General features: G+C 53.7%; 1 protein-coding gene across 3 annotated transcripts in view; it reads left to right on the forward strand.

Annotated features, from left to right (window-relative positions):
* Nucleotides 1–12,843, forward strand: part of LMCD1 (LIM and cysteine rich domains 1) — a 58,272-nt gene that overhangs the window by 35,153 nt on the left and 10,276 nt on the right. For 2 of the 3 annotated variants that reach the window (XM_079934532.1, XM_079934533.1), the window contains exons 3-4: nt 836–1,091; nt 7,440–7,769. In XM_079934532.1, coding sequence (XP_079790658.1) covers nt 836–1,091; nt 7,440–7,769 — 586 coding nt within the window. Of the gene's footprint in view, nt 1–835; nt 1,092–4,613; nt 4,753–7,439; nt 7,770–12,843 lie in introns of those variants that run through there. The other variant, XM_079934534.1, reaches the window with a different exon arrangement.

Genomic DNA, 12,843 nt, shown 5'->3' on the forward strand with positions numbered 1-12,843 from the left:
TCTAAACCTTAACAGCAGGACACAAAGCAGCCAACTGCTTCTGTTTTTAATTGTCGGAGGGAAGTGTCAGGCCTCAAGTCACTGTGAAGCTTCCCCAGGACGCTTTTTCTTTTCCCAGCCCCAGGACAAAGGCTTGGCAAGGGACATCCATCTCTCCAGCCCGAGGGGTTTCCTAAACTCATTCCCTTCCCCCCAGGTCCTGTCCACCCGTTTCCTGAAGAAAATTTCCAGCTGTATTTTAACTTCAGGATGAGTGCTAAAGAGTTTACAAGTTGCTGAAGCTCTGAGGCTCATGAATCTTGGGAGACAATTTCAATAATTCTTTAGAGCAGGGATTGGTAGACTTTTTTTTAATAAAGGGCCAGAGAGTAGATATTTTAGTCTTGGTGGGCCACGTGATCTCTGCTGCAATTACTTATCTGCTGTTGCCGCCCAAAGACAATATGTAAATGATGGGCATAGCTGTGTTCCAATAAAACTTTATTTACAGAAGCAAGTTGTGGGCCGAGTTTAGCCCACAGACTGTAAAGACTCCTGCTGTAGAACATCTCCAGTGATGAACCAGCCTTTGCCACCCCAGTGACCAAGAGGAAAAACGTGCTGCTCTTTTTACCCACGAAAGTCACACCCACATTCCCCACAGATAGATAGGAAGACGTGAGTTTCTGACGTCAAAGGCCTTTTGGGCTCCGGTTACCATTTGTCTGCTGCTAACCTTTTCAAGTTACTAAAGTTAAACTTTGAGCTTGCTTTCCAAAGCGTAGGCGCTGCCAGCGGGAGATTCTGCCTCTCTTTTCTGGAGGTTGATCTCACTTGTCCCCATCCCACCCCCCAGGAAAATGTGCAAGTCATGCAAATGCAGTCAGGAGGACCACTGCCTGAGCTCGGACCTGGAAGACGATCGGAAAATTGGCCGCTTGCTGATGGACTCCAAGTATTCCACCCTCACGGCCCGAGTGAAAGGCGGGGACGGCATCCGGATTTACAAGAGGAACCGAATGATCATGACCAACCCCATTGCCACCGGGAAAGATCCCACCTTTGACACCATCACCTATGAGTGGGCTCCCCCTGGAGTCACCCAGAAACTGGTAAGAGAGCTTCCTGCAACCAAGTGGTTGTTTCCCTGCCCTTGTAAATAGGAGCCGTGCCACAGGTTCCTGGATGTCAAAGACGAGGTAAGAAGTGGGCAAGTTTGCAAAAATGGTAGGAACATAGCTTTGGTTTCGAACCTGCTCCTGCCTCGCTCTGTGATCTTGAAGTGAAAACTGTCTGGGCCTCAGTTTTCCTCATCCATGAAATGGGTAGAGGTGTTCACGTGAATTCTAAGGGGCCCTTTCAGCTCTAGTACAGGGTTGCTCATGGTTCCCTTTAGGTTCCCCACTTCTGAACAGAGGATGGTTTATTGTTGAGAACTCTCAGAGTGCTCATGTTCATCCGTAAATTCTTCATTTTCCCTCAAAGTGGCCTGGGATGTGCCCTTTGCAAGTCTCGGGGAGAGCACAGGAACACTTCTCTCTTCTCCCTAACTCCTGGGCTTAAAAGAGAGAAGTAAATTGGCTTTACACAACCCTAGGGAAGAGGCACCCAGAGAAGGACAAGGCCCAGAGAGAGCAGGTGACTTGCACAAGGTCACCCCGTGGCTGCCCACTAAAAGGACCCAAGAAAAGTCCCCATGCACAGGCCTCACCCCAGACCATTAAATCGGAAGCTGCAGATTGCAGGATCAGAATTATCAGTCACGAGTATTTAAACGAAGCCCCAGGTGATACCCCACGTGGGCCCCCTTCAAGACCCAGAGCAGTGGACCAGCGCCCCTCAAATTTCCACAAGCGTAAAAGCCATCTGGAGAGCTTGCAGAAACACATCGAGTAAGCTCAGGGCCGTTCTGAGAATCTGCAGTCCCGCCAAGCTCCCAGGTCATGCCGACGCTGCTGGCTCCCAGAGCACACCTGGAGTAGCAAGGACCCAGATGATTTCTACAGGTTAGTGAGATTACAAAACCCTACTGTGTTAGAGATGCAAGCCTGACGCTGAATTCCATCTCTCCCGGGAGAAAAGGAGAGCCTTTTGAGACCCGTGTGTCCCTGTCCCTGCGGGCTACACCCCCTCACTGAGTACCTTGCATGGCAATGACCTTCCACCTTCCTGCCCTGGACCACTCTACGGCAGGCCTGGGCTCCCTAAGCTCTTGCCCTCCTCGGGGACTTTGCGCATGCTGTTCCCTCTCCTTGAAACATCCTTTCCCGGTTCTCTTCATGGCTGGCTCCTTCTGCCAGTCCTATCTCAGACAGGCCGTCCCTCACTACCCAACCTGTGGAAGATGTCACCCATCCCTCTGCTACATTTCTTCTCTCTCCCAGTTCTCCATGGTTTCTTTAGAAGCTCTTATTTCGAGCCGTCATTGTCTCATGCGTGTCTGTGCTTCGTCATCACCTCTCCCCTACACTGGAGTGAAGCCAGGCCCGCGAGAGCACGCGCATGCCTGTCCTGTGTACCGTCTCACTCCTCGCCTTCCACTGCACAGGGCATGCAGCAGGCTTGAGGCGTATTTGTGCCACATCGCCTCCCAGCCAAGGACATTCCACGTGTGGTCTGGGGACTGGCACTGCTCCACAAAATCCTTGTGACTGGCCCCCGATCGGAAGCACAGAAATTGAGAATAAATGTTGGGAAAATGTTGTGGCACTTGACATCCAAGTGCGTGACGGCTGAGCAGAGCTCCCGCGTGGTCAGCCTCACGTGGAAATCTCATGTGGCCTGAGCTACATTCTCATCACGTGCACTGAGCCCACAAATCATCCTGCAATCCGTGGAAAAAACACCAAACAAGTCTTGATCCTTCACCATAGACGGTTCGAGCAGCACAGTGCTAAGCTGGAGCTTAAGAGGGGGAAAAACATCCCTTCTAGATAAAGCAAAGAGAGGCAAAGTTTTCTTGGGTTTTTTTTTAAAGCTTTGCTTTTTGAGAAGCATATTTTAAAAGAACAGGTCAGCCTGCATGAGCTCAGCCACCCTGTGAAGTGAGGGTTAGTTTACGTGTGAGGAAACACAGAATGCTGAGCTGGACTTCGACAGCTCCAGTGGGTAGGCAGGGGCAGGTCGGGGGCCACGGGGGGCGGCACGGAATAGCGGCAGTGCCGGGTGGTTCCGAACGCGGGTCTGCCCTCCAGCACCCGGGCCTGGGTGAGCCATCAGTGGGTCTCCAAGATGTGAGCGGAAACTAAAGCAAGCAGCTCATAAAAGAGCCAGCTGTGGGCGTCAGGAACTGACTGGTGAAAACCCCAAACGCTTCAGCCCCAGACTAATCAGAGGAAGGCATCGTCGGGCCGTGATTAATGCCGGCTCATAAAACCACATGGGATAAAGGCCGCTCTGTCTGCCCTGCGTCTGGCCTGCCCGAGCAAATCACATTTCTGAGATTGGACGACTTTCTTCCCACTCACCCTTCCGACTTTTTTTTTAATTACCAAGTGATCAGGACTGATTACATTTTGGAAATGGAACTGAATCTTGCTCTCTGTCACCCTTCCCAACCAGAATAAAAGCCAGAGAAATGCTTCAAAGACTAAAGTCTTCAAAGACTAAAGCCACAAGAAACCTAATTGCTAGTATGTATTGAGTACTTACTATGAGCCAGGCACTACGCTAAGAGCCACACATGCACAATCGCCTCTGATTTTCCAACACTGTTAGGGCTGTACTGTTATTACCCTCATCTACAGAAGAAGAAACCGAGGCTCAGGGAGGTGAATGGGTCTTTGAAAGCTAGCCGGGAATTTGTGGGGAGGCAAGACGGAGAAGATGAAGGGAACCAGCATCCATGGAGTATTTGTATATGAAGGATATCAACACCTCACCACTCCCTGTGCGCTGGGTGCATTACTGCCCCCATTTTACAGGAGAGCAAACAGAAGCTGTTGAGGAGCGCGTGCAGGGCTGGCATTCACTCATACCCCATCCTCTGCTCCCTTACCTGTGGCAGTCAGCGCACTGTCTCCCACTGAGCCCTCATTGGGCCTCAGAATCCTACTCAACACAGCACTCCAGGCTGCCATGATTGACCAGGATTAACGTGTAACGTGAAGCCCATTTGCTCTCTTTGTCTGACAGCTGGAGAAGAATCAGAAAGCACAGAATCAGGACTGGGTTTTCTGATTCCAGAGTCTGTGTGTGTCCCACTGCCCAACCCTGGGAAAAGAGCATCCTTCTCCTCCACTTTTCTCTCTGATCTTTTGATTTCTGTCCTGAAAAAGCCTGGTTCCAGGAACCTCTTCACCCAGTATGGCTGTGCCAGACAGCAGAGCACCAAATGGTTCAGAGAGTTTCTCACGAAAAACTTAAAACCTAAACCAATCTTTCCAACTGATCCTAGAAAAGGCATCTTGCTAAAGGTTTTGGGAACATGACCGTAGTCGGCTTCGTGGAGAAACACCTGAGAGCTTCTCTTGCAGGCTCTGAGCACCACCGGCAGCTCACTCTGACCTGGCCTCCCTCCCCGTCTTCCCCTTCCCGAGTCCATGCCAACTGATAGTGATTGCCTGAGGGCTGCCTTGAGGTGGGTTCTGAGACCCTCATCAGGGTTGATTAGCAATGTCTGCCATCAGCGTGTGGCTCGGGAGTGTGGGAGGGGCCTCAGGCCAGCCAGGCAAGGCCAGCCATCACGAAACACATGCCCGTGGTAGCCAGATGCTGGGGCCTTGCCAGAGCAAAGGCAGAGAGCTGGTACCCGGCTGGGGCTTTGAGGACACTGTGAGTGCAGGCGCAACCTCGACCGCAGGGCTGACTTACAAAGTCGGGCAGGGAGGGGTGCAGGCCCTAGAAGACCAGAGCCACACACAGATCCAGGGACTACAGCCTCCTGGCACCAGGCAATGCTTCCACAGCCCCCTCACCCTGAAATGGTGACAAAAGGAAACTCCCCCAGAGATTGGGGGACATTTCTTTTATCTTTGCAAATCATCCAACTTGTAGACAGTCAGTATAGAAGAAGTTGAGACCCAAGCTGCTGAGTTCAAAGCTGTCTCTACCGCATACTAGCTGTGTGACCTTCGGGAGGTTACTTAACTTCTCTGTGCCTCAGTTTCCCAAGGGATAATATTAGTACCTTTCTCCTAGGGGTGTTGTGAGAATTAAATGGGTTAACATAGGTCAGACACTTAGAAGAAGGTCTGGAACGCAGCGAGCAGCACGTAGGTGTTAGCTGTCCCTACCGTTCCTCATACCACTCCAATGGGGGAAGAAAGCAGGCTTCCTAGAAGAGGCTGCTCTCCCATCAGCCGAATCCTCCGTGCAACTGGGGCTGCTTCAGCACTCGGAGTCAGTGAGATACTGGCCAGGTCTGGACGCCCATTCTGGCAGCATGAGCAAAGCTCTTGTTTCCACTGCTGCAAAATCCTTCCTGAGATTCTAGGAGCCGGGCAGGCCCCAGGCAAGAAATAGGAAGGGCTGGCGGGGGTATTTCCCCTGCCCCGCCCCTGCTGCATCTCCCCAGGGTCTTGTGCCCTACCGTACCCTCATCCATCTCCTCAGGGCCCTGTGCCCCACCCCAGCCTGCTGGCTGTTGGGCTGCTGCTTCCCGTCCTCTTTTGGTCCCATCCCTTCCCCCACCCACTGCCCTCGGATGTCCTACTTCAGACTCCCCCAGGAGGACCTATACAAGCACTCACTTCCAGGCCCCTGCAGGCTCCTAAAACAGAGCGGGCCTGGGAAGCTCTCCCACAAGGGCGCCAAGCGAGTCCTATGCACCGCAAAGTTTGAGACAAGGGTCTTCAGATCTACCCGTCTGGCCTGTTCTCGTCGGAGGCCACCTGCAGTTTCACGCTGATCAAGAGAAAAGCCACGGGCTTCCCGAGACACAGCAGGGATCAGCCCCTGCCAGACGTGTCGTCAGCTGGGGGGCCCCCCCGGGGCTTCTGGTTCTTCTGAGTGTTGGGTGAAGGGCCTGGGACTCTGGCCAGCCAGCCTACTCTGGCCCCTTTTCGGGGCTGCGGACTCGGCTGAGTGACACTGCTCTCCTCTTACTTGTGAGGCAGATCGAGTGAGGTGGCCACTGACTCCTCACAATGGCCCAGACCCTAACGAGCATGCTTTCTACCCTGAACTTTGCAGATGAGGAAACGGAGGCCCAGAGAGGCTGGGTGCTTTCTTGATCTTACACGGAGAGCAGCAGCAGGGCCGGAGCTAGAAACCCACATTTCCTGGCACCCCAGGATTCCGTGCACCACCCAGGCCATTTCCTGCGTCTAGAAGGTGCCCTGAGAGTATGAGGGGCTGTGCAGAGGAACAGGGACGAAGAGGGTATGCGTGAGCCCGCAGGGCCGGGAGGTCTCAGCCGGGCCCCCCGGGATGCAGGGCTGAGCCGCCGAGGGTGGGGTGCTCACAGCCCCCCTCAACTGCATTCCCACACCTGCCTCTCCCTGTTCTCAAAAGGCTCTTACCCGGAATTCATTTATTATGAAACTCAGCAAACCAGGCTCTGGAGTAGCACCCCCTCCCCCAGGTTCTCATACCCTGTTCCGTACAGACAGGCCGCAGCTGGGACTGTCCATTACGAATCGCATTTTCCATGTTGGTTAACACAACTCCAGGGTGAGGCCAGCCTCAAAGACGAGATATGGGGCAGGCAGATTCTAAGAGGGTAAATACGGCAGCAGCCACGGGGGCGTGGGAATGAGGCCGTCTGGTGGGTGAGGCAGGTATGGGTCAGGGTTAGGTCGGGCACAGTGGTGGAGAACAGTAGTCCAGGACCAACAACTGGCCCTTCACACTTTCTCATGCTGTGTGGCCTCGACCTTCACCTTCCCCTAATCTCCCCGTCCCTGGGACCCACCCAAGTGTAAGATTTCTGCTCATCTCACAAAAGCAAGCAAGCCAGCCAACAGAAGGCCATTGGACAGTCATCCACGGACATATGAATATTCAGGTGGTCTAGCATCTGTGCCAGCCCTGTTGGTGTGGAAATGGGACTGACCTGAGACCTTGTCGATCTACTATTAGAAGGTGCCTTTGCATATTTTTAAATTAATAAACTATGAAATACCTTCTGCCTATAGTGATTTAATTATACTTTGCCAAGAAAAGCGATTTTAAACTAGATCGACTTTTTTTTTTAAATGAGAAGCATGGCCACGAGGTAAATGAGGTAAAAATATTCAGTTTTGAAGGAAACAAAAATCCTTGTTGCAAAGCCAGCAAATCTAAAAGGAACGTCTACTGAAATTACCCGATTCTCATCGAGACTGTGAATCTGTGAGTGTGACTCAGGGGAGAGCGGAAGCTTATTTAGGTCTCTTTCCAGTGTTCCCCAAATTCACCCCGCTTCTTCCTTGAGGATAATCCTTGGGTTCTGCAGAGATCTGCAGAAGCCCAGGTCTCGCCAGGGCTCAGATCTCTGCCCAGTGCTTGGGAATCATGGTGCTGGGTCTCCTCTTCCCCAGGGCCTGCAGTACATGGAGCTCATCCCCAAGGAGAAGCAGCCAGTGACGGGCACCGAGGGCGCCTACTACCGCCGGCGCCAGCTCTTGCGTCAGCTCCCTATCTACGACCAGGACCCCTCTCGCTGCCGCGGACTTTTGGAGAACGAGCTGAAAGTGATGGAGGAGTTTGTGAAGCAGTATAAGAGCGAGGCCCTGGGTGTGGGCGAAGTGGCCCTCCCCGGGCAGGGCGGCTTGCCCAAGGAGGAGGGGAAGCAGCAGGAGAAGCCCGAGGGCGCAGAGACAGCCGCCCCAACTACCAACGGCAGCATCAGCGACCCGTCCAAGGAACACGTAAGTCTCTCCCATCCATCCATCCATCCATCCATCCATCCATCCATCGGGTCTGGCTGAAACCGCCCAGGCCAGGGCTGCAGGGTCAGGGCCCCAACCCCAGGCTCTGTTCCCTCATTCCTGCCTTCATTCGTGGTCACGATCCAGGAGAGGTCACAGGCAAGCAAACCGTCGCAGTGTGGAGAAAGGGCATCTGTCCTGGCTTGGGGGTGAGGGTAGGCTTGGGGGAGGAGGTGAGGCCCATGCTGGCCTTGGAAGAATAATTAAGAGTGCCCCAGGCCTTCGGGCTCTTCGGGGAAGACCTGTGTTGCCTTAAAGAGGTGATCAAGTGCAAAAAAAGGTGAAAGTCTCAGACAGCACAGCACAGTCAGAGGACTGAATGAAGTCCCAGGTGGCTGGAAGTGTGGTACCAGGGTGCAGGGGGGCCCAAGGCTGGCGAGGTCAGCAGGGGCACGCTTCCGGAAGGGTCATGCCCTCCGTCCATCCATCACTCAAGCATTGACTGGCCTGTACTGTCCTCCGAGCCCCGGGAAATCAAAGAGGCAGAGGACACTGTCCCCGTATTGGGATGCCATAGATTTAGGACTTTACTGCAAGGGCCGTAGGGAGAGCTGGCGGGCTTGAGATTCGGGCCACGTGGGGCTGTTTGCTAACGTTCATGGGCCCCCAACCCCTGTCAGCCAAGAGGCTTCATGCTTCTACGTGACATTTGGAGATAAAAGTCCCAATATATAGGGTCCTCAGGCAAACCACCTGCCTTGCCGGGAACAGGCTAGCCGTCACCCGCGTGAGCCAGACACCCCCGGGAAATGCCAGCCGGAACGATGCCGTCAGTACATCCGGAAGGGGCGGGTCTTTCTTCTCTGTAGGGACTCACACTTGTTATCCAAAACCTGCCTCCTGCATCTCCCACCCCCGCCCCCTGGGCCCGTTCATTTGGGATTGCCATCCAACACAAAGAACAAGGAGACAAAAAGACAAAAGAATGAAATGGATTTTCACTAGCGCAAATTGGTGATGGTCTTGAAAAGACCATTTCTCAGGAAGAATTCACATGCCAGGACCTTCTGAAAACATTAGATCCAGTTACCACGTTTCATAAACTAGCCTTGTCCCCAGCTCTGCCTTCTATCCACCCTCCAGCAGCCATCGATCTTTAACACATTAGTACTGTGTAATTCCAAGCTGGAACGCAACGTCTTTAAGTCTGTGACGTTTCCCAGTTGCCATTCCCAAGAGAGAAATGCTGGTCTGAGAACGTACTTTATCCTGGACTCAGCCCACGGGTTTGGACAGTGTGGAAGTGGGGCAGAGGCGGCCTGAGATCCCAGGGCCTTGGCAACAGTCAACTTTAGGAAATGGCTGTGACACTTTGGAAGCATTTAAACAAGACCAGGCAGTAAATAGGGAATGCGAAGGAAGCCGATATTGGTGGGTCGGGCTGGCTGGGAAGACAGACTTTTCCTTCCTGACCCTAACCCCAATCTTAATTAGATAACAAATTATGTCATTAGTAGACTCACGTCCATCACCCTCTCTAAATGCTGAGTCCTGTCTTGTCCATCTCTGTATCCGCAGCAGCAGTCATCTATATAATATAGAGAATAGGTGCTTGATAAATACGCGATCCATGAATGACTGAACAAGGGAATGAATGAATGAATGTTCAAACTAAATTTTGTTTTCGTTTTTGTCTGCGTCCGGTCTCAGTTGCAGCACGCAGGATCCTTCGTGGTGGCGTGCAGGCTTCTCTTTAGTTGTGGCGCGTGGGCTCTGTAGTTGCGGCACGCAGGCTTAGTTACCCCACAGCATGTGGGATCTTAGTTCCCCAACCAGGGATCAAACCGGCGTCCCCTGCAGTGCAAGACGGATTCTCAGCCACTGGACCACCAGGGAAGTCCCATGTTCGAACTAAATTGATCCTCGAAAGATGGGGACCACTAGGGTGGCCATTTTGCCTGAAAGGACGATGAGATTTCAAGTTCACATGCCTGAAGCACCTGCTACGTGCCACGTGCTGTGCTCAGTACTTCCAGGTCTTGGATTAATTCGAACTGTTACCTGGTAGGTGGATTTCACCAGCCCCATTTTACAGGTGAGCAGTCAGAGATTCAGAGAAGAATGGTGGCTTGCCAGAGGCCCCGTCGTTTCTAAAGGGCAGAAGCTGGATCATCACACTCTTTCTACTGCGTGATGCTGAGTTATAAAACCCTGCTTGTTATCTGTATTTAACTCCCTGTTTATCTCCTTGAAGCCGGGGAGCAAATTCTGTTAAGGTAGCTAAGTAACCTGCCAGCCATAGATGGCTTGTCCCCAGCAGCCCTGCCATTGGGGCCTGGCTGTGGGCTCGCTGCCTGAACCGCTCTGCTCTACCCCAGGGGGCGGCATATCAAGGGGACATGGGTGCTGGCTGTCCTGTGTGCTGGGCTCCTCCTGTTCTCATAAAAGGGCAGGTAGGACAGTTACCACAGACAGGCATCAGGCACGAAGCCTGACTTTTGCTCCCCTGACGAGGGCCACAGACTTTGCTAGAAGCAGTCAGGGCATTCAACTTGAGAACCCAGGGACAGGGAGGAAGCATAGGACTGACACCCCAAATCCAACAGTGATTTATGAAAGAAAAGGCGGCAAAAAGAAGGCCATGGGAAATGTATTGCACTGGAGCTACGATGGTAACGTGTCACACTTTATCATCCTAACGGCGACGTTATTACTGTTGTTAGCGGCTACCATTTAGCGGGCGTTCTCTGGACCGAGGACAGAGCTAAGCAGGAGGGTATCTGATGTAAAGCTCCCAGCCGCCCAAGGGAGGCTATAGGATTCGAACCAACTCAGCCCCCAAACCCCTCTTTCCTGTTTCCCAAAGCTTATTCCTCGAAAGCTCATGGCCATGAAGCTATAAACGGGCCATGTGGCCATGTAAAGGGGACATCAGACTAAACAAAACGAAATGGGTTTCTTTAGGGCTGGACTCCTCAGAGCCTTTAGGAGGCCACGGCCGTGGTTCTCAAACTAAAGTCACCTGGAAGCTGGCTAAAATCCAGAGGCCTGGGTCCCACCCCAGACTTGTTGGTGCAGGCGGAGAATCTGAATTCCTAATGAGTCTCCAGGTTGATGCCAACGCTGGGGGCCACACTTTGAGAACCGCCGCTAAAGAGGGTTAAAAATGACCTTACATTTAAGCTCAGTCAAAATGATACTGCCGATCTGGTATACAGGAGGGTCCGAGAGATGCTAACGGGGGCATTTTCTAGATTTATGTGGCCCCCGGGCTTAGGGTGTCCGGCTTTGAGAACACTGCACAGCACTCTTGAATTCCTTGAACTCTCCACAGGGAGTGGTGGAAACACAGGCACAGAACGTAGCCCCCTGATCTATACCCGCCCCGAATGCCCCATCCCAGAGCGCACTACACTCTACACTTGGCAGCCGGAGGCCACGCGCCCTGCTTTCTCTGAGCTGCCGGCAGCCTACACCCCACGGCGGTTCTCCCAGGAGCTCGCTCGGCTCTGTCCTGCTGCTGGGCGGCCTGTTGCAGTCGTGCCCTTCCTCGGAGACCCTGGCTGCCAAGTCCTTCCCCCAACCCCAGGCCCCTCCACCAGCCTGTCCAGACCAGAGGAGCATTATCGCCAAAAGGCTTCTCCAAGTCGCCTGTGTGGAATCCCCACCCACGGGCTGAGCGCTGGGTGAAGCCGGAGGGCGGTGGGCCAGCTGGGTGATGGGAGCAGCGCCCTCTGAGCCGACCCGTCCTCATGGCCGGGACTCTTCACTTACTCGGATCTGAGTAAGGCCCTCCGCCAGGCCTTCCCACGGGCCCTGTGTCAGGACGGGCGACCTGAAAACAGCCGTGGCACGTCTGGGAACGAACCCCAAAGCTGCGGCCGCCCATGCCGGCCTCAGGGCAGGTCCCTGCAAGTGTCATCCTGACCCTGAGCTCAGGAGAGGCGGTGGCATGGCAAATGCCCTGAGAGTCATCCCACTTCATGAGGAAACGCCACGGCACAAAAATCCCAGATACTAACCAAGCGCTGTCACTCCCAAAGCAGCCCCTTTAAATCAGTGAGGCCAAGTAAAGACACCCCACTATTTAGCCTCTTTCCCTGATCTGCCCCTCTGTGTGTGCGTGGAGCGGCGAGGGTGGTGGGGAATTGTTACTTCACAGCAGGCTCGTTCATCTCTTTGAATCCTCCGAACGACCGGCAAGACGGCTTGGGGTCCTTACGCCCATTTCACAGACGTGGAGCCTGAGGCACAGAGAGGTTAACAGGTTTGCCGGCGAGGTTCCAGCCCAGGTCCTTCTGCGTCACCAGCCCTGCGGGGTCCCAGCAGGGTGGGGACAAAGCAAGGGCACGTGCATTTATGTTTGTCGGGGTGGATGGCAGTGTGCAGAGTTACTCCCAGCCCAGCCTGGTGAAGAACTTGAGGGCCTCTCGTCTGCGAGCCAAGAACAAGGGAAGGACGTGCCTGCCCCGCCCCAGTCCCAGCCACCATGGGTTCTCGGGGGTCTTGGGGGCTTCGAAGTGTTCCGCGGCCGTGGAGCTGCCCACCCCGGCAGCCCAGACCATTCCACAGCAGCACGGTGGGGCCCCATATCTGCTTTCCAGGCCCCCACTCCCGACCTCTCCCACCTGGATGGATCCTACGGACACTGGACCTCAATGCTCGGACGGTGAACAGCTCTACCAGACCATTTCCCTGCGTTTAGAAAGTTTACTGGATGTTTTCTCCGAAATTAAATATACCAATTTCCTGGGCATGGTCATCCTGCCCAGGAATTTCCGCCCTTCCCTACACCCCAAACTTGTAACCGAAGAAAGACGAAAGAAAGCCAGGACATAGCATTTAATGTCATCTCCGCCCTTTCGTAGTTTTCATCCTTGCCGGGAGACCCCAGCTCCTGCCTCATGGGCCAAGCTGCGGCCCCAGAGAAAGTGATTAAGAGGAGAACAGACTGAAAGAAGTGAAGACATTGCTGGAAGTCCTAAAGATGTGTTAATTTGGTCCCAAGTTACAGTGTAACGCCCCTGCCCCCTTTCCCCACAAGAATGCACAAAGGAGGGACCGGAGGTGTGGG

The sequence above is a fragment of the Stenella coeruleoalba genome (genome assembly GCF_951394435.1).
Source record: "Stenella coeruleoalba genome assembly, chromosome: 10".
NCBI classification, from domain to species: Eukaryota; Metazoa; Chordata; class Mammalia; order Artiodactyla; family Delphinidae; genus Stenella; species Stenella coeruleoalba.